Source organism: Haliaeetus leucocephalus, unplaced genomic scaffold (genome assembly GCF_000737465.1).
Source record: "Haliaeetus leucocephalus isolate CR32 unplaced genomic scaffold, Haliaeetus_leucocephalus-4.0 Scaffold605, whole genome shotgun sequence".
Classification (NCBI taxonomy): Eukaryota; Metazoa; Chordata; class Aves; order Accipitriformes; family Accipitridae; genus Haliaeetus; species Haliaeetus leucocephalus.
Genome location: NW_010973041.1, coordinates 5101911 through 5129562, shown reverse-complemented (window position 1 = coordinate 5129562; position 27652 = coordinate 5101911). Strand labels below are relative to the sequence as shown.

The 27652-nt window shown below is 47.2% G+C and overlaps 1 protein-coding gene across 1 annotated transcript; it reads left to right on the top strand.

Moving 5' to 3' along the window:
• The first annotated feature begins 6 nt into the window (after positions 1-6).
• TOPORS (topoisomerase I binding, arginine/serine-rich, E3 ubiquitin protein ligase) lies at positions 7-4450 on the top strand. Its single transcript, XM_010578135.1, has 2 exons — positions 7-116; positions 886-4450. Exon 2 carries the CDS (start codon positions 889-891, stop codon positions 3889-3891), a length of 3003 nt encoding a protein of 1000 aa, XP_010576437.1. The 5' UTR covers positions 7-116; positions 886-888; the 3' UTR covers positions 3892-4450.
• The last annotated feature ends 23202 nt before the right edge of the window (positions 4451-27652 follow it).

Sequence of the window (27652 nt, the reverse complement as noted above, 5' to 3'; positions counted from 1 at the left end):
GTGCGTGTCCCGTGCGTGTCCCGTGCGTGTCTCGCCGGCCTGCGCGGCAGACGCCGTGCCCCGTGCCCCGCCGGTGGCCGTGTCCTGCCCCTGAGCTCTCCGCAGAGGGTGGGCGGGTGAGTCTCGAAGTAGCCAGGTAACTGGTTTGCGGCGGACCGTAAATGCCTGAGGATAACTCCGCTTGCTAAAACAACTTTAAAATAGGTGCATTTGTTGCTAACCGTGCTCGGCGGCCTGACTAGATGCAAAGGCAGCGTGTGCCTGGGGATGGGTGTAGGAATGACACCTGGCTGTTTCTGCTTCAGTCATCGAAACAGAGACTAATTTAGGCCGGAACGCATCCCTGGAGGTTGTCTAGTCCAACACCCGTTTGTGGTCCAGTGGGAGTGCCCAGCAAAACGTGGGCAGAGGGTGCAGGAACAGGACAGGTCCAGCAGAACTTGGAAATGGGCCGTTTAGTTCGAGTGCAATTATTGCTTGTTTTGACTTTTTTTCTTAAAAGGCAGAACTAACTGTTCTGCTATTTTTCGTATGTAAACGCTGGTCTCTTTTGGAAATGTGTTTCAGAGGACACCGTGTTAATCATAAACTTACTGACCACGTCGGAGCAGGTATTTATGAGTGGGGAAGAAGACAGGAGTCCTGCCTGTTACCTTCATACATGCCAGCGTGATTCAAGCTCTGTTTAAAATTTGCAAGTCTGAAGAGCCAGATGTCACTGTGAATAGAAGCCAAGCAAAGTAGTTAGGTCATGCTGCCTCTTTGTTCCGTGTTAATGCTGGGTTTTGCAACCTTAAAGGCCACTGTTATGGGTTTCCGTGTCTAGACTTTTAAAGTTTTTGTCTCTCTGAGATAGCAATCATCCTTTGTCTCTTTCTTTTGTAGAACATGACTTCAGCAGATAAGGAGTTTTCAGAAGATAGCAACTTTTCGCCAAAAGCCAGCACCAGCAAGCTGCTAACAGATGCATCTCCTGACTCTAAATGCCCCATCTGCTTGGATAGGTTTGACAATGTCGCATATCTAGATCGCTGCTTGCATAGGTTCTGTTTCCGCTGTGTCCAGGAGTGGTCAAAAAACAAAGCAGAATGCCCCCTCTGCAAGCAGTCCTTTTTTTCTATTTTCCATACAATTCGTGCTGAAGATGACTTTAAGGAGTACATAATCAGCCCTTCAGAAAATAGTTCTTTTGCCAGCCCTGATGGCCGGAGATTTCGTTACCGTACCACCTTAACAGGAGAACGCCGCCCTGGCAGTTCCCCTTCCCGAAGGACGCTGTCCCCTCCGGATAATGGGATATTGTTTGAAGGGTTGTCAAGCGAACCAGTGCGGCAGAGAGATGGTGAGATTCAACAGATGATAAGGAGGCTGGCCTCCAGGAGGCAGGCTAGCGCAGAGGGCAGATCTCTGCGGCAGATTCAGGAGGAAGACATGATCAACTTCCGCAGAGCTCTGTACCGTACTGGTGTGCGTATTCGTAGTATTCAGGATGGTGGCCGCTACCGAGACATTTCAGCAGAGTTTTTCCGCTGCAACCCTGCTTGCCTTCACAGGTTGGTTCCTTGGTTGAAGCGAGAACTTACAGTGCTGTTTGGTGCCCATGGATCTTTGGTTAATATTGTACAGCACATTATCATGAGTAATGTGACTAGGTATGACCTGGAAAGTCAGGCCTTTGCTGATGATTTAAAGCCCTTTTTGCTGAACCGGACTGAACACTTCTTACATGAATTCATCAGTTTTGCCCGTTGTCCTTTTAACTTAGAAGCGTATGATCAACACGCCAATTATGACTGTCCTGCGCCATCATATGACGAAGGAAGCCACTCAGACTCGTCAATTATTACAATATCTCCAGATACGGCATGTTCTCAAGGGCCAGATAACAGTTTGTCTGTGACTGGTCTTGGTCAGGCCCCCTGGGATGATGAAACTCCAGGGCCTTCCTATTCCATTTCAGAAGAGGTTCGTGCAACCATAGCTTCTCCTCTGGAGATGTCAGAAACTTCTGATGAGGACTCTGCTACAAAGAGTCAAAGAACCAAACTGCAAACTCAGTTACAGACTAATGCTGACTTAAATGACAGTGACTCTTCCTCAGACAATTGTGTTATTGTTGGGTATGTTAAACCATTAGCTGAGAGGACACCAGAAGTGGTTGAGCTGTCCTCGGACTCTGAGGAGTCCATCAGGGGAGAGAAGAGGGAAGACGTGAAGAAACAACAGCCAATCCAGTGTCGCAGCTGGAGTGATAGTGAACCAAGCAGGAGCTTCTCGCCACGTTCCCCCACATGTAAGGAGGATGTACGTAGTTGCAGAAGCTGCTTATCTCCTGCAGTTGAGAAGACAGAGTCAAAAGATTATGAGAAAAACAAACATAAGGTAAAAGATCTGTCTCCGCAGCACTTGAGCTGGAGCCCCTCTCCGGGGAGTGACACAATATGCTCCCCTTGGAATCACAGGTTGTCTAGAAAGGGAAAGTCCAGGAGTCCACAATCCTCTTCACGAAACAGTCGAGGTAGTCATGGCTATCGGTCTAGGAGGGAGCGTCGTAGCAAAAGCCAACTTAAAAAGAGACGATCAAGAAGCAGAGATAGTAGCAAACATAGGAGCAAAAGAAGCAGCAGGAGGTCGAGGGCTCATGACACCAGAGCCTCTCTAAAAAGCCAGAGAGGCTCTTTAAGTCGTGAGAGCACTTCATCCAGAGAAGTAAGCAGATCACGATCACGTAGCAAAGGCCACGGCAAAAGGAGATCAAGAAGCAGAGACAGTGATCGTTATTGTGCAAGAGACCATTACCAAAGTAGATACCAGTGGGGTTATGCTTTCTGTAGTCGAAAGGTGTTCGGAGATGGCTATGAATACTCCAGCAGGAGGAGGACGCAGTCTAATGCTTTCTATTCAAGGCAATCTGCTAGTCCAGAATACAGGATACGATCATTTATTGAAAGGACAGATCCGCATAGCCAGAGGGGACTCCAGGAGAGACACTTTTACTGTTACGAAAGATGCAGGTCAAGGAGTCGATCAAGCAACAGGTCAAGGACCCCTTCTGGAGGAACTGACAGAATGAAAAGTGAAAAGCCTGGTGGAAAAAGGAAGTACAAAACTCGCCACTTGGAGAATGCATTCACGGAGAGCACAAGTCTAGAAAGAGAAAATGACCCCAAGAAAACTGTCTCAAAATTCAGTGACTGCTACAAAAATGAAGACAGCCTTTCAGACAATCGAGCAGGCAGTGAGACAAAGCGTAAGAAAAAGAAAAAAAAGATGAGGAGTCCAAGTGTGGAGATAGTCTATGAAGGAAAAGCAACAGACACAACAAGGCATCTTAAAAAGAAAAAGAAAAAGCATAAGAAGAAACACCGGAAACATCACATGAGTAACTCGGCACATTCTTCTCCAGTGGTGATTACAATTGATAGTGACAGTAGCAAGGAGCCAGAAAGTACTGAACGTGACAGCAGCATTACTTGGACAGACACGACTCGGATAAATGAGAGGGAAAACGAGTCTCCCTCTTCTTTTCTGGGAATGACAGGAGATGGAGATGTTTACAGAGTTGGTGAGAAAACTGGAGGAGCAGCCAAAAGCTACAGTATTCCTACCAGAAGGGGAGACTTAGATGGTGACATTAGAAATGCTGATGTCAAACTTCGAGAAACAGCAGCTGATCAGAATCTTACCATACCAGACACCAGCAGTAATAGCCCTCACATAGAAAATGTAACCAGCTACATTCACGAAGCACCAGCAGCGCCTTCCAGTCAACTGCCTTCCCCCAGGATTTCCTTCCTAGAGCGTCCAGAGAGACGACCATTGATACTAAGACTGCCAAAGAGTCTTGTCAACAGATCCTCTTGGTTTGATTTCCCAGAAGAAAAAATGTAGCACTCTTTTCATGGAACACTTCTTAAAATGGTGAATTTGTTTTAACTACTTTTTTCCCCTTGAGAACAAAACCACCTGATATGATCTGTGTATATTAAAAGATGTCTGGGAAATGTGTAAAACCTTGGAATGTGTATGCACTTTTAAGTCAAAGAAGATAGAATATTGCTAGTACGTAACTTTTAAAGTTTCTCAGAAGACACTTTGGAAGTTCTAATTTCATAAAGCCATCCTGTACTCTTGTCGTATGTAAAATATATCCACAGGATATTTCAAAGTTTTGTTTAAAACCAATAACAAAAAAAAGGAGCCCAAACCAAAAGCCAGAACATGCATTTTATGAAGATTGCTCTTAGACATAGGAAAAATTGCTTAGTTCATAAGAAATTATTCAGGCTGAATTCTACCATCATTTTAATCTATTTGGTTTAAGCTGATCTCTGCTGAAAAGTAGTCAGCAGTTTCTATATAGATCTTCAACAGGACTTCCAGTAAAGTAAGTGAGCTATGTCAAAATCTGAATAAAGCAATAAGACTTTTTTTTTTTTTTGAAAATGAATTTAAATGCGTGGACTGTATACTTTGCAAACAGAACATTTATCTTTAAGTTTTGGGTGTCTTACCAGTACAGACCATGGGATGTTCATGCTGTCAGGAGTACTCTGGGTTGGAAGGGACCTCTGGACGTCATCAGGTCCCAGCCTTCACTGAAAGCAGGAACAACTTTGATCAGATTGCTCGGGATTTGCTCAGTTTTGAATATTCCCAAGGCTGGATGGCCTTTCTGTGCTACCTCTTCTAATGTTTCCTTGTTGCAATCTATGTCTTCTACCTCACATCCTGTTGCTGTGCAACTCTCGAGGAGCCTGTTTTCCTTTTCTGTGTGCCCTACCACTACATATTTGAAGACATCTGTCTTGTCTGTAGCCTTAGCAGTAGAGCAGCTCCTCCTGACCTCTTTGCTTTAGTTCAGTTCACCCTAGGTGTCCTGCTGCATGTCTGTGCGAGGCACAGGGCTTGGGCAGGGTCTTGTTCTCCAGGTTTGGGCCTTCTCTGTCTGCACAGCAGTAGCTCTCAGGGCTGAACCAGGAAATTGCCTTCTGTCTCTCCTGTATTACTGCCTCCATGAGTGGTGGGTTTGACCTTGGCTGGTTGCCTGCCAGATGCACACCAAGGTGTTTTGTCACTTCCCCTCCTCCACAGGGTGGGGGAGAGAAAATATGATGGGAAGGCTCATGGGTTGAGATGAGGACAGGGAGATCACTTAACGATTACTGTCACAGGCCAAATAGGCTCAGGGACAATTAATTTATTACCAATTAAAAATTTAGTAGGATGATGAGAAACAAGGACAAAACTAAACCCACCTTCCCCTCCCTTCTTCTCAGGCTCAACTTCACTCCTTCATTCCTGACTCTTCCCCTCCCCAGCAGTGCAGGGGATGAGGAATGAGGGTTGTGGTCACTCCATAACACTGTTTCTGCTGCTCCTTCCTCCTTACACTGCTCCTCCACTCTAGTATGGGTCCTTCCTACAGCTTGCAGTCCTTCAGGAACAGACTGCTCCAGTGGGGGTCCCCCACGGGGTCACAGGTCCTGCCAGAAAACCTGTTCCTGTGTGGGCTCCTAAACACAGGCTGCAGCTCCCGCCAGGAGCCTGCTCCTGTGTGGTGTCTCTGTGGGTTGTACCTTCCTTCAGGGTGTCTTCACCTGCTCCAGTGTGGCTTTTTCCACAGGCTGCAGGTGGATATCTGCCCCACTGTGGTCTCCCCGAGGGCTGCAGGGGGACAGCCTAAGTCACCTTGGACTTCTCCAGGAGCTGCAGAGGAATCTCTGCTCTGGAGTCTGGAGCACCTCCCCTCCTTCTCTGACCTGCAGGGCTGTTTCGCTCATGTTTTTCTCACTCCTCTCAGAGCTGCCTGCAGCGTTTTTTACCCTGTCTTAAATACGTTTTCACAGAGGCACCACCAGTATGGCTGATGGCCTCAGCTGTGTCCTGTGTTGGGTCTGTTTTGGAGCCAGCTGGAACTGTCTGTGTCTGGCACAGGACAGCCCCATGTCCCTTCTCACAGAGGCCACCCTGCAGCACGCCTTGCTATCAAAACCTTGCCACATAAACCCAGTACACCCTAGCTTGACAGATAGGGATCCCACATGTCAGCTGCTAGTTGATTGTGTGTGCAAAGATAGTGATGAGCACATCTGGCAGCAGTGAAGACTCGGTATCTAAATCCCAAAGTGAGTCTGTTTTGGGTTTTGTGGCGGGGTTTTGGTAGCGGGGGAGGAGGCTGCAGCGCCGGCTCCTGTGAGAAGCTGCTAGAAGGTTCCCCGGCTCCAAGTTGGACCCACCGCTGGCCAAGGCTGAGCCCATCAGCGATGGTGGTAGCGCCTCTGGGAGAACAGATTTAAGAAGGGGAAACCTGCAGTGGGGGAGGAGAGTGGGATGTGAGAGAAACCTCTGTGCAGGCAGCAAGGTCAGTGAGGAAGGAGGGGGAGGTGTTTTAAGATTTGATTTTACTTCTCATTATCCTTGTTTTGATTTGATTGGTAGTAAATTAAAGTGCCTTTTTTTTTTCCCCAAGTTGAGTCTGCTTTTTGCCCATGACCATAAGGGGTGAGTGATCCTTCCCTGTCCTTGTCTCAACTCATGAGCGTTTCTTCATATTTTCTCCTCATCCCACCGGGGCTGGCGGGGAGGAGTGGGCAAGCGGTTGCATGGTGCTTTGTTACCGGCTGGGCTTAAACCATGACAGAGTCATTTCAGTAAGCTGCTGAACATGTGCTGCAGTCTTCTTCATTCCCTGCAAGGGACGGTGATTTCATAGCCATTCTGGATTAACAAGGTGACACCACACCTTCTAAGGTTTTCCTCCCTTCCAAGGGTGCTATTCTCTCTGGAACATGGGGGATTTTTTGAGAGGTTGTTGAGCCATTCGCTGCAATGACAGAGATGGAAGGATTTGCATGAGAATGAGTGTTCTCACAGAAGGTCAGGATGGTGTGGAAGATCAGTCTTTGGGGCTGGTAGAGGAAGAGACCATGACTGATGTGTGCAAAGCTCTGCATTGCCAAGGTCTGTCTGTCCAATGTTACCAACCACTGAGCATAGAACTGCAGGCATCACACCTGAGGGAGGGGAAAATATTCCTGATACCCGGGCCTAAGCTTCCACCGTTGGGGACCTTGCCAGTATTACGGAGGAGGTGCTGTCCTCGTAGACAGCTGCTGTCTGTGCTGCTGGATGGACTGAGGTGAGCTTTGTAGCTCCCCAGGATGATGGAGCAGGAGGGAGCAAGACCTGGCCTGGGGTGGGGGGTGGCCACCACCCTGCCTCTCCCAGCCCCAGAAGAGGGATTTGCACATCCCAGGCAGGAAGCGCACCGTGTTCATATATGTGGCCATGGACCAAACCATTATTTCTTGCAACTACGCTTGCCAGGTGAATGATTTTAAAACGTTCTTTGACCACTCTTCATCTTTTTGCCCCCTACACACTTCATTTTCACCTCGGCTCTTTGGATAGAGAGGACAACTGGCCTGGTGGCCCAGCAGCTTCCAGCAGTAAGGCAGACTGGTGGCCCACGAGCTGTCCAAGGGCAAAGGGTGTCTCCTTGGCTGAATGCTCCTGCTTCAGGAACCCTCTCCTGGGCCTCTGTCCTGCTGGCTGGGGACCAGCACACCAGGATGGGTGTGAGTGGGATTGCACCCAAGGGTGTGTGAGTGCAGGTGTTTCCTCTGGTTTCGCCGGTGCTCTGCCCATGCTGCTCCTCTGCCTCCATCAGCTGCTCTTAGTAAGACAGAAGTTCAGGTGGTTTGTATCAACCTTGTTATCCCCCTGGGTGACAGCTGCAGGAAGATGTCCTAGATCCAAACCTTGGGACTGACTTTGTTGCCTAGTGAAAGAGTGAAGCAAACAAGAAGTTTTTTGAAGAGCTGATGCCTACTTGTGAGAGCAGGAGCATGGGACAGCAGCTGCGGTGAAAGAGCTTTTTGCACAGCAATCCCAACACTGGTACATGGCCTAGGAGACCATGGAAGTCAGGTCCCGTGGGGCCTGGGAAAGAGCCGGACAGTTTGCCTGCCTGCACTGCCTTCTCCTCTGGTCCTTGAATGTGTGTGCGCCCTCCTGCTGGTCCTGGAGAGTCTGTGCTCCACCCCTGAATTGCAATGGGATGCAAAATGTGTGAATGGGATGAGAGCCCCATCACTGAAGCACTAGTGAGTGCCCCAGTAAAGCCATCAACACATTGACATTCAAACACATCACCAGGTGAACAAAAGGCAATTGCTGCCAGCGGTTACACTTGTGCAGCTGCAAGCAGGAGCAAGGATGAGTGTCAGTGTTACAGTCCACCCTCCTATGTATCCCTAGGAAGAAGAGTCAGTTTTGGCTCTCTGAGCAATGTTAGCCCAATGACAGACAAGTGGAGGAAGAGAGAAGGACCACCTTTCAAGGAAAGAACGTGACATGTTTCCTTGAGGAAGTAGGACACTGTGCCTCATCATCGTCAAATTCTGCTCCTTGGTAAACCAGGGACAACTGCTCCCTGGGGTTAGATGTGTAGAGGTGCCCAGTTCTGCTCCAGAAGCCTTTGAGAAGCTTCAGCAGCCCGAAAGAATTTGGGAGTGGGCAGCACCAGTGACCCTCCAGACAGGGCTGGCAGGATGGCTTGCTGAGGGTCAACACTTCCAGCCACTCTCCTTCAAGGCTGGCTTCCAGGGCTGACAAAGATGAGATGTTGAGGGGCAGAGCAGCAGCAGCAGCAGCAGTTTGTCTCCTCCTTCCCAGTCACCCATGTGGGCACTTTTTAGTCCTTGTTATTTGGTGGGCTGTGAAACTCCACACTCCCAGGATGCAATTGGAATTAAATGACCTGAGAAGCCCCTCTGTTACAATTGTACAGTCCTTGCTCTTCAGACTGAGAGAGAAAGGGACAGATGCTTGTCCTTGGGCAGGTGATGTGAAGCAGAGACACTCTTCTCTGTGCAGGTACAAGGCTGGGCCAAAAGAAGCAGCAGAGAAAGCCATCATCCACCCATAAGACAGCACATTGTGATACACCAGCATTTCCGCCACAGCAGAGGAGAAGAGCCTGAACATCCTGGACCCTGTGTCCATCCTGAGCAAGCTGACCAATTGGCTGTCCAACAGCTCTTTGCCTGGTCCCTCTACTGTGATTCCCTTCTGGGTGTCCTCCTAGCAGACTCAGAGATGGCAGGAAAGAGTTCATGCTCTGCAGCCCCTCTACCAGGGCTGTGTGCTGGTGGTTTTGGTCTAAATTCAGACCTGATTTTGTACTGGAGACCAGAGAGAGGATTCAGAAAGAGAAAGAAACTGCAGCACTGTTTGTTGAGGTTATCCAACAGCTCGGTGCAGAGGGCTGGTTCTGGGATGCTCTGGAGCAGCAGGTTCATATCTACTGATGTTCCTGAAAGCATTGCTTTCTGCTGGTTTTCCCCTCTCCCTGCCTGTATGTGAGGTGCCAAGCCAGCCAAAGTGGAGCCCAGGGGATCTGCCATTTGCACAGAGGCAGCTTCACCTTCCTCAGTGCCTGTCTTGGCTCTGTTGGACTGGTTCACTTAGGAGCCTGAGAACAGATGTCAGGGGAGGCCATTTAGACCCTTTTTATTTGTTACTGCTGCCTCCCCAGAATTTTGGCTTTGCCCTTCAAACCTGAGATCTCCATCTTCCCTTTAAAAGAACAACTGCCCACTCTCAAACAGCAGAACAGTTCCTGCCCCCTGAACAGTGTATCCACAAGCATGCGCAAGCATGACTTTGTCAGAAGGAGATTGCCCAGTTCAGCTGTATTTCTGAAACAGAAAAAAATCCAGGTGTGGACTCATGCCTATTTATCTCAGACTGTTGTAACCTTTGAAGCCTAAAGATGCCAGTGCCACCGCCAGCCTTGCAACTCTTCAGCAAAGCAGCAAGTGGCCTGAATACCAGTGCAGTCTACCCTTCACTCTCTTGAGTGCAGCTTTGGGGGAAAGCTTTTGTGCTCTTCTTGCCAGCTGGATTCCTCATTTGGCTTTGAATTTCATTTGGGAAGGGGCAATTTCAGGCAGACCACGCTGCCTGATTAACACATAGGTATAGCGGGGTGTCATGGTTTCAGCCCAGCCGGTAACAAAGACCATGCAGCCGCTCGCTCACTCCTCCCGTCCCCCTCCGGTGGGATTGGGAGGACAATCAGAAAGGAGAAAAGAAAAAAAAACCAGGAACCTTGAGGGTTGAGATAAGGACAATTTACTGGACAACACAAAAAGAGAAGTTACAACAACAGCAACGATAGTAATAAAAGAGTATACAAAACGAGTGATGCACAGTGCAGCTGCTCACCACCCGGAACCCGACTCCACCACTTCCCCCACTGAAAGCCAAGAGACCCCCCCAGCCCACTCCCCAGTTATATACTGAGCATGATGGCACATGGTATGGAATAGCTCCTTGGCTAGTTCAGGTCAGCTGTCCCGGCTGTGCGCCCTCCCAGGTTTCTGTAAAAATTAACTCTATCCTAGCTGAACCCAGGACATGGGGTCAATGGGGCACCCTCCAGTCCCTCCATCTCAGCAGCCCTCTGTTGCTGGAGAAATGGGAAGGCAGATATGGGAGCATAACTTTCCCTGATAAGTCTGTGGGAAATGGTGGGCAGAAAAGGGGCTGCTGGACTGCTTGGGAGAGGACAGCTGTTCATTCCATGTGCATGCCCTCTGCTTGGACAGGTCCTGCACAGCATGACTCCCTCCTTTCGGCAGACTACTTGACAATCTTGCCTGGGATGTAAAGTGACTCTGCAGTGTTATATGGTCCATGCTGTCCTGCTGTCAGACCTTGTTAAACCAGAAGAAAAGGGGGGTGGGGGCAGGGGGAGAGAAGGAAACAAGAAAAACGAAGGTCACAATCAGTGGCAAAACTCACTGGAGGCAAAAGGGGCTCCCACATGAGAAGCAATTGGAGCAACCAGGACAAAGAAAGAAATAATGAAAGAAAAGATGAAGGGATGCAGAATGAAGACATATTTATAAAGGAGAGGAAGCAGCTGCAGTTTTCACCCTGATGGCTGAGGAAGGAAGTGGCCAGGTTGCCACCCGTGGTGCCCACCGAGTTCTCCTTTGGGGCTGGAACAACTTCTCCTGCCAAATGCACAAGCCTTTTCTCCCCAGGCCACACCTTCCTCCACCAGTATTTTACAAAGCTGTAAGAGTGGGAATAGCCTTAGTGGAGACAGCCGGGGATTTGATTTAACAACCCTGTATAAAGTTTCCTAAAAGGTGTTGGGAGAGGGGAAACAAGAGCAGTCTCCAATTAAAGAGGAAGGATTCCTGAGACACAGGGCACACCTGTTCTGAAATACAAGCTCTGCAGAGGGCCAGCCTTAGCTGGATGGCTCTTTGCCACTTGTTACAGAAGTTCCCTGAGGAAAAAGGAGGGCTCCCTTCTGTAAAGAGCAGCATGCAGAGAGTGCTGCCCTTTGGCTCATCACCCCCCACTGCCCACAGACAGCTCTGCCCAGGGTTTCCCCTGCAGCCCCCGCACAGCACTGCTCGGAGGGGCAGCCGGGCAGACTGGAGAGTGCTGACGGACAGGGAGGTGGCAAGGGTTTACAGACACATGCCTGCTCACAGAAATTGAAATGCCATCAGTCCCCAGGGTCCCTTTCCCTGTGGAGGGGTGGAGAGGGTGGACATTGTCTGGGGAGAGATCTGCTGTTTGTGTATCTCTCTGCTTTGATTTTCAAAACTGCTTCCTGCAGCTAGAAGTGCCATGGCAGGGAGCTTGCTCAGACCTGGTGTAGTAGTCTAACCCCAGCTAGCAGCTAAGCACCCCACAGCTACTTGCTCACTCCTCTGTGGTGGGATGGGGAAGAGAATTGGAAAGGCAGAAGTGATAAAACTCGTGCGTTGACATAAAGGCATAAAGTTTAATAGGTAAAGCAAAAGCTGCTCAAAGGAAAACAAGGAATTCATTCACTATTTCCCATCGGCAGGCAGGTGTTCAGCCATCTCCAGAAAGCAGGGCTCCATCACATGTGTAACTGTTACTTGGGAAGACAAATGCCATAACTTTGAGCATCCCCCCATCTTTCCTCTTCCCCTGGCTTTTTCTTGCTGAGCATGACATTATATGGTATGGAATATCCCTTTGGTCAGTTGGGGTCAGCTGTCCCAGCTGTGTCCCTTCCCAAATTCTTGTGCACCTCCAGCCTTTTCATTGGTGGAGTGGTATGAGAAGCAGAAAAGGCCTCAACTCTGTGTAAGCGCTGCTCAGCAATAATGAAAACATCCCTGTATTATCAACACTGTTTCCAGCACAAATCCAAAACATAGCCCCATACTAGCTACTATGAAGAAAATTATCTCAGTCCAGCCAAAACCAGCACACCTGGCAGAGGAAAAACTGGGCAGTTCACAGAAGTGACGGAGGTTGAGCTGTGTCTGCTCTGTTGGTGTGATGGGCATGACCTTTGGGAAACAGTGAGCCAGCCAAGAAACAAAGAGAGGGAGAAAGAGAAAATGAAAGACAAAGTTACCCCCCAGAGGAGTCAGAGTGACAAGTGCAAGGTCCTGCACTTGGCTTGGAATAGCCACAGAGCCCAGTACAAGCTGGGACCTGTGTGGCTGGGGAACAGCCTTGCTGCCAGGGACCTGGGGGTCATGGTGGACGACAAGGTGAATGTGAGTCTGGCACTGCAGCAATGAAGACAGGTCAGATCCTGGGCTGCATCTGCAGCGGCATTACTAGCAGAGATAGAGATGTGATCATTCTACTCTGGTCAGTGCTTGCCAGGCTGCACCTGGAGCACTGTGTCCAGTTCTGGTCCCCATGATTCAAGAAAGATGTGGACAGACAGCGGAAGGTCCAAAGCTGGGCCACCAAGATGGTCAAAGGGCTGGAGAACCTGCCCTATGAGGAAAGACTGAAGGAGCTAGGTCTTTTCTCCCTGAAGAAGAGAAGGCTCAGCAGGGACCTCATCACAGTATTCCAGTACTTAAAGGGTGGCTACAAAGAGGCTGGAGGCCCTTTGTAGCTTTTCAGGGAGCTACTTAGGAGAGCATCCTAGGAATCTGCTTTTGAGGGCTTAGGAGTCCACGAGTGCTGGTCAGTTTTTAAGAACCACCTTTTAAAAGCACAGGAGCAGGCAATTCCACTGTGTCGAAAGTCAAGCAAGTGGGCCAGAAGACCAGCTTGGCTGAACAGGTAACTCCTTGTGGAGCTCAAGAGGAAAAAGAAATTGGGTGAGCTCTGGAAGCAAGGTCAGGCTTTGCAGGAAGATTACAGAGCTCATATATGTGGAGAGAAGACACAAAAGACCAAAACTCTGGCCAGTGCTGTATCTGACAACAAGAAGGCCTTTTTTTAAAGTATGTTAATAGCAAAAGGAGGTGTAAAGAAAGCATTGGACTGATACTTGTTGAAGATGGTCACCTGACTAATAGGCGTGAAGATAAAGTGGGAGCATTCAATGCTTTTTTTTCCTCAGTCTTTAATAATACTGATAGACCTTGGGCTGCCCGGTCCTCTGAGTCAGAGGACTATGAGTGCGGGAACAGTGACTTTCCGTTTGTGGACGCTGAAATTGTAAGGGATTGGATATATCAGCTGAATGTTCATAAGTCCATGGGGCCTGATGGGATTCATCCTAGAGTACTGAAGAAGTTAGTGGATGTTATGGCAGGACCCCTCTTAATCATCAACCAAAGGTCTTGGGAGTCTGGGGAGGTCCCTGCTGACTGAAAGCTAGTGAGTGTTATTCAAATTTACAAGAAAAGCGTGAGGGAAGACCTGGGAAAACTACAGACCTGTTAGTCTAAGCTCAGTTCCTGGAAAAATTAGGGAGAAAATTATACTGGCTACTTTTGAAAGGCATTTAAAGAACAATGCAATCATCAGGTGAACAAAGGGAAAGTCCTGTTTAACTAGTTTGACATCCTTCTACGATAAGGTCACTTGTCTCCTGAATAAAGAGGAGTTATGGTAGATGTAGTTTTTCTGGATTTTAGTAAGACTTTTGACACCGTCCCTCACAGCTTCTTTCTGGACAAGTTGTCCAGCTGTGGGATGAGCAAGTACGCAGTGTGCTGGGTGAAGAACTGGCTGGACAGCTGGGGTCAAAGGGTTGTAGTGAATGGGGATATATCTGGCTGGTGACCAGTCACCAGTGGTGTTCCTCAGGGCACAATTCTAGGGCTGGTTCTGTTCAATATTTTTATCAATGATCTGGATGCAGGAGTTGAATGCACCATTAGCAAGTCTGCTGATGATACCACATTGGGAGGTGCTGGTGCTGTTGACTCTCTTGAGGGACGAGAGGCCTTGCAGAGAGATCTAGGTAGACTGGAGCATTGGGCAATCAATGACATGAAATTTAAAAAGTCCAAGGGCCAGATTCTGCACCTGGGGTGGAGTAACACCAGACACAAGTATAAACTGGGAGAGGAGTGGCTGGAGAGCAGCCCTGCAGGAAGGGATCTGGGGGTGCTGGCTGACTGCAGGTTTGATATGAGTCAGCAGTGTGCCCTGGCAGCCAAGAGGGCAAACCACATCCTGGGGCTCATCGAACACAGCACAACCAGCATGTCAAAAGAGGGGATTATCCCGCTGTATTTAGCAATGTTGCAGACTCACCTTGAGTACTGTGTGCAGTTCTGGGCCCCACAATTTAAGAAGGATGTGAAGGTCCTTGAATGCGTCCAGAGGACAACACAGCTGGTGAAGGGGCTGGAAGGAATGCCCTGTGAGGAGCAGCTAAGGACTTTGGGTTTGTCTAGTTTGGAGAAAAGGAGGCTGCGGGGCGACTACATTGGTCTCTGTAGCTTCCTGAGAAGGAAAGTGGAGAGGGAGGTGCTGAGCTCTTCTCCCTGGCATCCAGTGATAGGACACGTGGGAATGGTTCAAAGCTGCATCAGGGGAGGTTTAGACTGGACATTAGGAAGCATTTCTTTACTGAGAGGGTGGTCAAAGACTGGAACAGGCTTCCTAGAGAGGTGGTTGATGGCCCAAGCCTGTCAGTGTTTAAGAGGCATTTGGACAATGCTTTTAATAACGTGCTTTAACTTTTGGTCAGCCCTGAAGTGGTTGGGCAGTTGGACTGGATGATCATTGTAGGTCCCATCCAACTTGAATATTCTATTCTTATTCTATTCTATTCTATTCTATTCTATTATTTTCTCTCTTCACAAGGAACCACATGGACAAGACATGGGGCAATGGGTATCAATTGCACTGGGAGAGGATTTATCTTGACATAAGAAAGAAATTTTTTACAGTGAGAACAGTCCCTCCCTGGAAGCAGGCTGGATCGCTGCCTGGGTGAGCTCTGCAGTAGCAGATGGGCCATTGTGATACCACTGTGTGGTAGACGGTGATGTCATTCAGTGGTGGCCTCACCTGGGGCTGGTGAAGTGGGGGCCGAAGCGCACCGGGGGGCTCTCCTTAGTCGCCTCAGTCTACTTACTCGCGAAAGAAAATAAAGGAGCAAAGGCTACAGGAGGAGTCTTGGTGTCACTAAGGGTGCGGGCGGCCTTGCTGTCGCCAGCCGGGCTGCCTTCGGTGCTGCGCCCGCCTGCGCCCTCGGGTGTCCCTTGCAGCCGGGGGTCGGTGGGGCGCCTGGAGGGGGCTGGGGTACAACCACGCAGCTCTTTGCCGGGGGAGGGGTGGGATGCTCAAGCTGACGGCCCCTGCCGTGTAGCCCAGGTGCTATGTCTTTGTTTCTCCCCCGAGGGGAGCTCTGCTCAGCTCCAGGGCCGGTCCCGGGGAGGTGTTTGCGGGCAGGGGGTCTCCAGGGCCAGCCCGCGCCCCGGTGCTCATCACCCCAGGCCTGGCCGCCTCCGCTCCTGGCCCTCTGCCCCCACGTCCAGCCCACGCTGCTCGCTATGGCCTCGGTACGTAGCACTGTGGCTTGGCGCCGCTCCGTGTAAAGCCAGGGCTGCGGCTGCCAGTGCTTTTGGCAGGTAGTCCCAGCGAAAGCCCTGCTCCCCGGCAGAACGAGGCTGAGCAGCCCCAGCTGGGAGGCCTTGCACGCTCAGAGCAGAGCCAGTGCCCTGGTGCTAGCAGCAGCGGTGCCCTGTACAGCGCGGTGATGCAGGGAGCTGCCTGCTGCGTGCTGCGTGCTGCCTGGGATGTGCTGCAAACACTAGAAAAGAGCAGCCTGTCAAAAGCATTGTCAGTATTTCAGAGAGACATTTACACCGTGGGAAACTTCATGGGGTTGTTTTTCATAACATGCGTTATTAGGAAATTGGCAGTAGAATGCAAAGGATTGTTTTCCACGTCTCGGGCAGTGTGCTCAGCTTAGGAAATCAGCATTCTGCCACAGGCAACCATGGCTTTCCAGTGCTGCTTTGGGTAAGCCAGCTCAACACTCCCACTGCACCCACCTGCAAAGCGTGAATAAGCAAGCCAGTCCATGGCAATCAGCTGCTATTAAGCAACCTACTTCTGCTAAAGGGAACCGGGCTGTGTTAATCGGCTCTGAGTAGGAATGAGACTCATTACACCTCTTGCAGGGTTCACCTGGCATAATTTTGTAGGCTTAGGCAAGAAGGCTTCTGCTGGCAGTGGTGCTAGATTTACTGGCCCACATAACATTATCTGGGGCCCTTTGAGATTCCCTGGATATTCTGCCTGGCTTCCAGGTGCCTTTTGAGAAAAAAGGTGTCTTATCTGCCAGACCTAGGGTACCTTGAAATCTCAGGAGAGTCATATGTGCAGATAAATCCACTGAGGGTATTTGTTGCCCTGCATGCATGCAGAGCCTGTCAATACAGGACTGGGATCTTGTTTGAGGACTGTCCTCTAGGGAATAGATAATAATCCAGGCTGCACTGCAAAGGGCTCTGCCCCTTTAGCATCCACCTGCTGTGCTTCAAATGAGTACTTAGGGACGAAGGGATGCTCCGTGGGCACACTGTTCATATTGTAGAGAAACTCTCTGGGGAAGAAGCATGTTGCAGTGTACATTCCTGCCTCAAAACTGGACTTTGGGCATCCAAAGGCTGGCTGCAGAAAATACCAGTGCTGCTACTGCATATATCTGTTGAACATTTTATTAGTTGGTAGATCAGTGATCTGCAGTGTCAGAGATACTCGGTGCCTCCGTTTCAAGTCTCGCTTTCCAGCAGGCTGGGGCTGTCTGCAGTTCAATAGGTTTCACAGCCTTTGCCATGGGGTGACAGAGGACCTGGAAATGACCCGAGACTATCTAGGTAACCTGCTCACCTAGGTACATTTTCAGTGTTCTCCAAAAGAGGAACTAAATTAACTGAGGCAAGTCTTCTGGATGAGCAAAGGCCTATGGAAAGCAGAGGAAATGTCCCTCTCCTTGGGATGCTGTTAAATGCTTGGATCTAGGGAATCATTTGCACGAGGTGTAGAGTGAACCAGTGCACAACTAAGTTAGTCTTCAATCCCGATGAATAATACGGCTGCCCGCTCATCAAAAACATGTGAACCAGTATGTGTGGCAATATTACTATTTATCTTTGAAAACCTCTAGCCCTTAGAGATTAGGTATCCAGTATGTTACGCACAGAACAAGCCTAAACTAAGTGACAAGCTGCTGTCCAAGGCACTGAGATGAAAATTAAGTGCATAGGGGCAAAGAGATGCAGAGCTGTGAAATGACTTTTTTTAAGACCATTCACCTGTTGAGTGTAGTTGGGATAATAACAGTTTGATCCTTAGCTACCTACATGAACAAGATCACACAACTCCTTCAAACCACAGGGCTTTGTGCCTTGAATTATGTTAATTTCTTCTTCACCACTAGCTGAAGCAGAAAAAAATGTACATACATATGTACGTTTGTATGTATGTGCTTGCACACCTGTGCACATTATTTGTTAATGGGGAGAGGGAGGGAGAGTAAGAGAGGGAGAGAGCATGAGTGAGCTGTCAGATGCCTGTTGTACTCTGGAAGAGCAGAGCAGAAAAGCAAAGAAAGATACTGTGCGTCTCCTGCATGCACATTTATGTTTTTTTGACATGTGAGAAAGACCTGAAAAGAAAGGAGGAAAAAAAAAAAAATACACTGGATGGGCTGGCATCTTGTAAGATTTATGAACTGCTAAATTTAGAAAAGTCATTTTGCCGTTGCTGGTGTATCACAGGCTCTTGGGCATGAGTCAATAAGAAAAAACACAAGTCACTTTCTTTGTAAGAGCATGTACAAGTAACATAAAATAGGCTCAATTAATCTTTTTAACCACTGAATTCACTCTGGATAAACAAAGTGTGTATCAAATGATATGCCCTAGAAAGGTAATCAGCCTTATAAAATGCTTCTCTTCACAGCTCTGCTTTTCTCATTATTGTATTGCAAATAGTTTTCTAAAAGGAAAAATTGTTCAAGCAAAATGTTAAACAGTATTCATTTGTCATTTTCCTACACAGACCAAGCAGGAGCCTGCTGGATCTCAAAATATGTGGTCATTATGAAGCTTGTATTGAACTGTCTTTTTTTTCTCCTTCTTTTTCTCAGGTGCTGTTCCTTTATGACTGGTAATTTCCAGCACTCCTGCTTGCATTGGCACAGGTTAAAACTCTGCAGGAATCACACAGAAAATTAAGTACAAGGGATCATCACAAGCTAGCGATCAGGCTGTGTTTTGGTACTGTACAGGTGATCTCTACTGCTTCACCTGTAGCCATAGATGTTTTTTCATGGGGGCCAGCTGTGCTGCAAACCACATCACCAGGATCATTACAGAAGAAACCAGTAATTTTGGGCTGAGGCATTAATGGGTGGAAAGAGATTTTAGCAATCCCTTTGTATTATTTTTTTCAAGAACAAAAAAGGAAATCTCTACAGTTCATTTTTCATGGCAAATTATAAGTTTGATGCAAGAATAACTAGGTAAGGCTCTTTGGCTTTTGCTATGGGGTGGGTCATAGTAAAGAATTAGACTAAATTGTCCCTTCCAGCCAAAAAAAAGGGGGGGGAAATAAAGCTATGAAGTTAAAGAGTTCAGCCACAAAGCAGAACCTCATGTTGTTTAATGGCAAGGTCTTTTGTGCTGGCATCTCGATTTCAGAGTGTGGGAGATTACGATCATCATTACACACTAGGTGCTGTTGCTGGCTTTAAAATTAATGCAAAAATTTCAGCACTCTGAAGTATGATTAAAGACCGTAAATCTATTATATTTTCATTCCAAATTTTCTGTTTCTTTATGTGAGCTTTAATATTTGCTATCAGATTTACATGGCTGTATTTTATTATACTTTACAGTTGGCTAAACTGGGTTGGGGTGATTATCCCTGGGAATATTAATAATCCTTGCTTTAACAAGCCAAAATTTATACTATTGTCAGAAGTTAATTGCACTGTTGCTCTCTTTTTGCACAGGATTGCTGATTGCCACAGGGCAGTGGCGGAAAACAATGCTGGTATACAATACAGCCTTATTCAGATGCTAACAGCTGGCACCACAACGAAGATTGCCAGAGAAAAATCAGTGTCACAAAATACCCATACCATGTCATATAGGTGAAATAGGAGAATAATGATGCCATCACCCACACAGAACTGAACAGACATGTTGAAATAGTATGCAGAATATTATCCATGTTGTAACCACTGATGCCAGTGAGATAGTTTCTTATAGCAATGCCTCGTTGTCACCAATTAGAGATTATCATTATCAGTGCCACTTCCATATATAGTTCCTCCAGTGATATTAATGTAATTTAGAAAAAGAAGGTCAACCTTTTCCTATAAAGAACTACTCTGTGATAGCAACTCAGTTGTTCTGGGTAATCATGCTTAACCAGATCCCTTGCCATCTTTAGCATACTTTCTGGATGTGCTTCCTCCTTGCCCCATGTTCTCAGGCTGCTGGATTTCTAAACTTGAAGAAGGTATGTCTTGTCTGGAGTGAATTTGGATCGGGTGTGGGTATATAGGAGGATGTAGATCTAAGAAGGAACATTTCTTTCCTTATGCACAGCATGGGACAACTAGATGAATTTGGGTACCTTTTCTTTCTTAAAAAGATGGCCTAGAGAGCCAAGGTTTTACAAGTTTAGGTGGATTTAGGATGAATGATGGCCTTGTATTTAACTGCCTGCTTTTGCCTATATTTCCCCTGTTTGAGTGTTCATCACATGAATATTGTGCTGTTTAGTGTGATCCTAGGTCAATACAGGTGTCTAGGCTTTCAGCTGAGTGGGAGTTATATACGTATCTTGGAAGATCTGGGGTTCTTCATTACATGAAGTGACTTGTAACAGTTTGGGAATGCAAAGCCATCTTTCTGCATCCCAGAGTTTCAGATAAAGAATGGAGACCAGCAGCTAAGCCCAACTTCTTGCCAGGAGATCATAGGCTCTTCTGAAAGGTCCATGTCCTTAGAGTGCTTAATGGCGATCTTAAAAACATAAAATGATAGTTCATAATCTAAGCTGTGACAGTTCCCCAGAGTGGTTACCTAGTCTCCCTGGATACGAAACCAGAAATGATTAGCTGAGAATAAGGCAAGAATGAGGAAAGTTTATGGTATCCTGGGTATCTGTAGCACAAGAACATCCCAAGCCAGAGTTATGAAACAGAAATAGCTGAGTAACTGTTGTATGCACATCACCCGCCTGGGCTGTTTGTTTTTAATAGCATTTGACAGATTTCTTTTCTGTGAAGGTCATGATTCAGGCAGCGTGACACATCCGTCCAGCCACTCTCTGAGACTGTAGGATTGTCTGTCCCTGGGACCAGGAAGAATCAGCTTTCTTCTACTGGTTGAGATGCTGTGGTGACCCTGCCAGAGCTGACGTTGCATCCAATCTCAACTATGCATGCTTCCTGACAGGCATATGATGTTCCTCTGAATTGGACAGCAGTTTCCACAGCAGCAACAACATCGCAAATATCCAGTGTCACCCACAGTCAGTGAGACACCGAGAAAGTCTTCTCACTGGTCCACTCTCCTTTTCTTGTCCTGTGATGAACACAGCCTTGGAGAAACAGGAATGCCTACTTTTTCCAATCTAAACAAATGTCAGCAAGGAGGCCATACCATTTGATATTAAAAAAAAATAATATTTGGCAAAACCTACATGCAGTTATATAGATGCATTTGTTTACACTTAGTCAAGGTGTTCCTGAAGGGACAGCAGACGTTTTTCATGGAGCGTCTTCCTGCCTGTTGAAACATCATAAAGAAGCTCATAAATCATAAATTTCATCTCTACAAAATGCCTAACAGCTCTAGAGCTAGCAGGTCTCCTCCGCAATCTTTCCTCATCCTTTCCTCCTTTTAGCACCTGTCCTTTTTTCTGTATGTGCCCTGAACATCTCAGATATCTGACCAGATAGGGCAATATGGGCAGAGCATGAATCATGTGAAGTTGATGTCAGGACCCTGAGGGCACTCCACGCCAGCCCTCTCTCTGGGGCTTGGCTGACTGTGCTGGTGGCTGGCTCTGGCATGGAGCAGCCGTGTAGCCTGGGTTTGGGCTGCTGCAAGCAGAGGTGCCAAGGGCTGTGCTGGGGGCCTTCCCATTGCTTGGGAGCTGTGCGTCAGCTCAGCCCCTTTGGTTCTTCCCTGTGCCCGGGCTCCCGGCTCCCCTGCCGAGCAACCTGCTCTTGCTGCTGGCCAGTACTCCGTGGGGATGCAAACTAGTTCAGCTTCCAGCTACCTGAACTTTGTGCTGCCAGCCTTCAGTCTGGCTGGGTGCTGCTCCAGTTCCAGGTCCTGAAGTATTATATTGACGGTGCTGCTTAGCACTGCTCTAACAGGAGAAGTTGGAATATGGTCACAAGAACAGTTTTGTGTCAGCCCAAGTTGCTCATTGTCTATGCAGCCCTTGACGAAAATGGCCAGGGAAACAAATGCCTCCGTAATGGTGAACTGTTCTGCACAGCTGGTGCAAGTTTCTCTTCCCTGTTTTCCTAGTTCCTTTCCTGCTTTAACTTAAGTGTGTCCATGCATTGCTCATTCACTTCTGAATGTAGTTTCTCTCCATCAGCTTGCTCAGGCAGTTTATTTTCCTTTTTCTTCTATATTGAAGTATACAAGTATTTCAGAAAAACAGCTTAATTGCTCTACTGCTGTAGAATTCTCTTCCCCGTCTTTATATTTTATAGCAGTAAAACTGAAGACGCAGTGTGAAGTTGAGAATAAGCAGAGTAATAATAACATAACTGGTTATATTTTGTCTGTTGTAATAGAATTCAAAGTGACATCTGTCAAGATTAAACCTTGCTAATATCTGTAGGCATATAGTTTGCATAAACTGGTTTTGTATGGATCTAAAAAATCTGATTTTCAGTCTTTTTCCTGAAGACAACTTTAATTAGAGTCCAAATTGCATCCCAAATTAATAGAAGCTGTTGAAAAATATGCCAGTCATAAAAGCAAATTCTTTTAATTCTTTCGAAATTACCAGGAATAGAGGGGAAGAAAAGGTTGGGCTGTTGAAGTAGAAGCAGCATCTCCCTAAATGTTCAGGTGACTGAAATGAGGTTAAAAGCTGTGGCACACTCTTACCTTTCTCAGGATAATAAACTGTACAATAGTGTTGATATTCCCTTGAATTCCCTGCAAAAATATGTTACAAAAGCAAGGCAGAGCTGGCAAGCAATTTTTAGAAAAAAGAACCATGTTAGAGTTTCTATGTGATTTCTATGTGCTTGGAAACCTAGAAAATCTAAAATCTTATGTTTGTCTCTCTCTCTGAAACAGTTTTTTGATCCAGATCAATCATTGCTTATTTAAGTCCTTCAAGCAGTCCATATTTGCAGGACACAAAAGAAAAGATATTATGGAGTCATTCTCCTTCACCAGGTGTTATTGTGCCTTATCTGAAGATTGAAATTCTCATCTAATTGGGAAGACTCAGAGATACTGGATGAGATGACTGTAGAAGAAGTTGAGAGGATTTAGCCACTGGTAGTATGAGGATGAAGTCTGTGTTTTTAATATTGAGCAAAGCCCAAGGATTTATAAATATCATGCTTTCCTACCAAAAGCTTCCTCCATATTCTGTGTCATCTGCTGTCCTGTGATGTCTGTCTTCTTATTTCTTCAGGCTGCAAATTGTGGGTAGAGAACCCTCAACTTCTTCTGTGGTTAAGAAGTGTCCTGCACATCTGGGTTGACAGTTCAGAATATGAACATTGTCTGTGTTGAGTACTGTCATCCACAGTATGAACCGCACAAATATTCTGGAAGGTTAGCAATCACTTTCTCTGAGAAGGTACCAGCAAAATGTATTTACCAGTATTATGCAATGGGATGTGATGGGGATGGCGTAACATTTTTTTTAAATCTGATCCTAGGAAGATGCTAACTTGGCACAGAGGAAAACACTTGAGATTTCCACAAGCCATAGTTGGACTATTGCAATAGGACGAGATCTTAGCAACTAGGAAAGGACAATATTTAAATTACCAGTCAGGAGAAATAACAAACATATACTACAACTGGCAATTATGCAACATTTTAAAGGTAATCTTCAAAGCCTTGTGTGAAGCTTTTTGCTGTCACACACCCACTCTCCCAGGGCTCTTAGGGACACTGGAACTCCATTGCAGCCACATTTACAATCTATACCTTAAACTGCAGTGAAGCTCTCCAAATTCTTCCAGTGTGTCTGGCAAGCTTTGTCTGAATGCATCTGTTTAACTGAAATTTCCCCAAGATGCACACTGTGTTTTTTTCAAATAATTAACTTCCCTCTCTCTGAGGACACAGACATGAAACCATTGAGTGATATTTAGGATGCTTCCTAATAATTCCAAATACCTTGAATGATTATGTTATTTCTAGTTACAGCACAACTTCCTAATACAACAACTTGCTTGTTTTTAAACTACACACATTAAAATAATTGCACTTATGGTGCTCTTACGAAAGCAACATACAGCTGTTGTTCTAGGTCCAAAGATTGAAAGGAAAAGAAAGTGCTGTCAATCCAGCAAACTCCTATAAAATGGGTGGTAGGCAGTTTTGGGTAGTAACAACACCAGTGCCTTACAGAGTGTCTCTCATTACAGAGATGACATTTCATACCTGCTGCTGATTAATGCCGTCTGTGCTACCATCTTGTGGTAGCTGTTACTTTTCAAAAGCAGAAAGGACCGCTGTGTTTGCTCATAGCAGAGAAAGTGAGAAAGCAACAAGGATGGCTGTGTTTTTGGAAGTTTGCACTTTCCTTCTACCTTGCAGTACTAAGAGAAGACATTATTAATTCAGGCTTTTGTGCAAAAATTCTGCTATTTTCTGCTGTACTGGGTGCCTGTGTCCAAGTTTTGGCAGAGGTGGGCTGCAGGGCTGGCCTCTGTCAGAAGACAACACAGATGGTTCCAGCTGGCTCTAAGTGGGCCCACTGCAAGACACAGCTGAGCCCATCAGCCAAGATGGTGGCACTTCCATGAAAATATATTTAATAAAGGGCAAAATATCACAGGGCAGTGTGAGGAGTGAGGAAAAAAGTGTGAGAAACAGCCTTGTGAACACCAGGGTCAGAGAAGGAGGAGAGGAGGAGGTGCTCCAGGCATTGGAGCAGAAAGTCCTCTGCAGCCCACAGAGAGACCATGATGCAGCAGACATTTCCCTGCCACTCATGGAGGGGACCATGGTGTAGCAGGCATTTCCCTGCAACCTGTGGAATTGGAATTCACTACAGAAACAGACTTCTCTGAGATATATCTAAATTTTTTTTTCCCATCCTATGAGGATTCAAAACGTATGGGAAGAAGTAGCTTGAAACTTGATCTAAAAGTATATCAGACATCACCACAAAGGTTCTTACAAATGAAGTAATGGAAGATCTTCTAGAAAGTCTGAAAAGTCATAGTGTAATTTTTTGGGAAGACTCTTAATTCTAAATTCTTTCCTGTCCCATAAAGGTTTAATGGGGGTGAACTGCACAACACAGGCCCCAATACCAGAGACAAATAAGCTGCAGGTGACATCTATAGCATGTCACTTTTCTTTCCAATGTACAAGAAATGCAAGCTTGGAATGCCAAATAAAAGGATTTCAAGTCGTCTTCCCACAGACTAATCCACAATAATTTTAGGATTAAAAAGTTTATTTCTTCCTAGCATTTCAAGTGTGGAAAGAAGCATTAGTACAAGCTGGCATCTTGCCTGGGACTGTTTAGCTAGTGCTGAACCTTCAGTAGGAGTAGCAAAGTTCAGCTGTAGTACTGGCAGATAGAGTTGATAGAGCGGTTAATGAGTCCGATGTTCTTTCTCTTGTCTTCCTTGCTTCGGACACCACAGCAGCTCTGTTTGCATGTCACTGCTTCATCTGTGCTGCCTGTCTCCATCTGGAAAAGTTCTTGAAAATGTCTTTGCTGTTAGCTGGACTTTGGTTCTGAGGTGTGTGCCACCTGGTGAGGGAGGGTCAGGCCCCACAAGCAGGGTGCCAGCACGTGGTGTTGGTGGTCACAGTAGAACTGCAGGGTGCAGAGGGGCATAGGTGTGCTGCTGGGGATGATGTGGGGCTGCTCCAAGACTGCGATGTGATGGTCTTAGTATGGTGCAAGGCATGCTGTCAGCCACCAGCAGTGCAAGTGCCCTGGATTTTGGCAACAGTGAGAAGGCTTCTGCTCCACCTGTAGATCTGCAACTGCAGAATAGGCGCAGTGACACACTCAGTGAAGGGTGCATCGGAGCCAGCTGAGACTGCACCTCGCATCTGCAAAAAGGGGAAAGGCAAGCAGCAGTGGTGGGAGACTTCGTCCTGCAGGGTATGGAGGCACCTATCTACTGACATGACCCGATACCTTGGGAGGTTGGTGTCTGCTCGGGTCCATGATCCAGGATGCCACAGAGAGACTGCCAAGGCTTGCCTGGCCTTCAGACTATTATATTGCTACTCTTCCACATAGGCATCAGTGATACTGCCACGGAAGTCCTGGAGAGCATCTAAAGAGATTAGAAAGTTCTGGGGGCAAGTGTGAAGGGCCCAGGTGGTGTTTCTTTGATGCTGCCAGCAAAGCAAAAATGCTTGAGTAGAAGCAGGCTCATCAAGTGTGTCAGCAACTTGCCGCATGGCTGGTTTTGCAGGCAGGACTTTGGCATCTGTTGACTACAGGACCCTCTTTGAGGAGCAAGAGCTACTAAGCAGGGATGGGATAAGCCTGACAAAGCAGGGCTGGAATGTCTTTGCAAATGAGCTTGCTAAAATAGTGAGGAGGAGTTTAAACTAATTATGCAGGGGAATGGTTTCCACAGTCTCAAGAGAAATGAAAGCACCAGGGCAGAGCAGAGGTGTCCAGATGACAGCGTGACCTGCAAAAGCAGAACAACTTACAGCCCATCTCAAATGGCTGCACATGAATTCAGATAGGGACAAGGGGGAGGCATTAGCAGTGGGTACACAGTGGCAGGGCTGTGACCCCAGTGGAATGGCAGTGACACAGTGGGACAGCTCTCACACCTGCAGAGAGCTGGAATGGTGGGATACAGGTGCTTCACAAAAGGCAGGGTGCACAGTCATGGAGGGGTGTGCGTACTCTCTGTAAAGGGTGGTTCAGATGCATGGGGCTTCACTGTGGGGCAGGTGTTGAATCGGCAGAGAGCCTGTGGGTAAGGATAAGAGAACAGAACAGCACCATGATGTAGCAGTAGGTATCTGCTCAGATCTCCTGATCAGAAAGAGGAGGTAGAAGAAGCCACCTTCTTCATCACTATCACAAGCCTTGATGTTTGCAGGTAACTTGAATCACCCCAGTATCTGCTGGAAAGCCAACACATCTAAGCATAGGCAATCCAGGAGTTATCTGGAATTTATTGAAGATAACTTCCTGATGCAGAAGATCAACAAACCAAACTGGGGAGATTCTCTGTTGGACCTGCTACTCACAAATAAGAAAGAACTGGTTGTATACATGAAGGTGAAGGGAATCCTTAGCTGTAGTGACCATCAGATTTTTCCATTTAAAATCCTGAGAGGTGTGAGCAAGTCAAACATCAGAATTACAAACCTGAACTTCAGAAGATCAGATTTTGGCCTGCTCAGGGACTTGCTTGGCTGAATACTATGGGAAACTGACTTGGGGGCAAAGGAACCAAGGACAGCTGGCTGATTTTCAAAGATGACCTCATCAGAGTACAAGAGCAGTCCATTGCAACGTGCAGACAGTCAAGCAAGTGTAGCGGAAGCCCTGTTTGGATGAACATGGAGTTCCTGCCTGAGCTTAAACACAGAAAGGAAGTACACAGGAGGTGGAAGCAGGAGCAAGCTCCTTGGGAGCACATGGAGCAGCAGAGTCCAGCAATCCAACGCTCAGCTGGAGTTGAAACTAGCAAGGAAGGTAAAGGACAGCAAGAGAGGTTTCTGTAAGTACACCATCAGCAACAGGAAGGCTAAGGAAAGCATAGTCCTATTGCTTACCAGGGTGGGGGACCCAGCGACAAAGGGCATGGAAAAGGATGATGTACTCAATGCCTTTTTTTGTGTCAGTTTTTACTGGTGAGGTTTGCCCTCAGGCTGCCCAGGTCCCTAGGTGAACTAGCACAATCTGGGGGCAGTGGGGCAGGCAGGAGATGATTGAGTTAGAGAGGACTTAAGCCAATGAGACAAACATAAGTCTGTGGGACCTGGTGGGATGCATGCAAAGGTGCTAAGGAAGCTGGCTAGTCTTATTGGAGGCAGCTGTCTATTGCCTTTGACCAGAGCTCTTTAGTGTCTTTAGTGACAGGGGGCACTCCCACCAAGATATTGGGGGACACCAGATTGAGGGCAGTGGTTAGTGGCCTGGAGGGCAGCACTGTTATTGAGATTGACTTGGGCAAGCTACAGCAATGGAC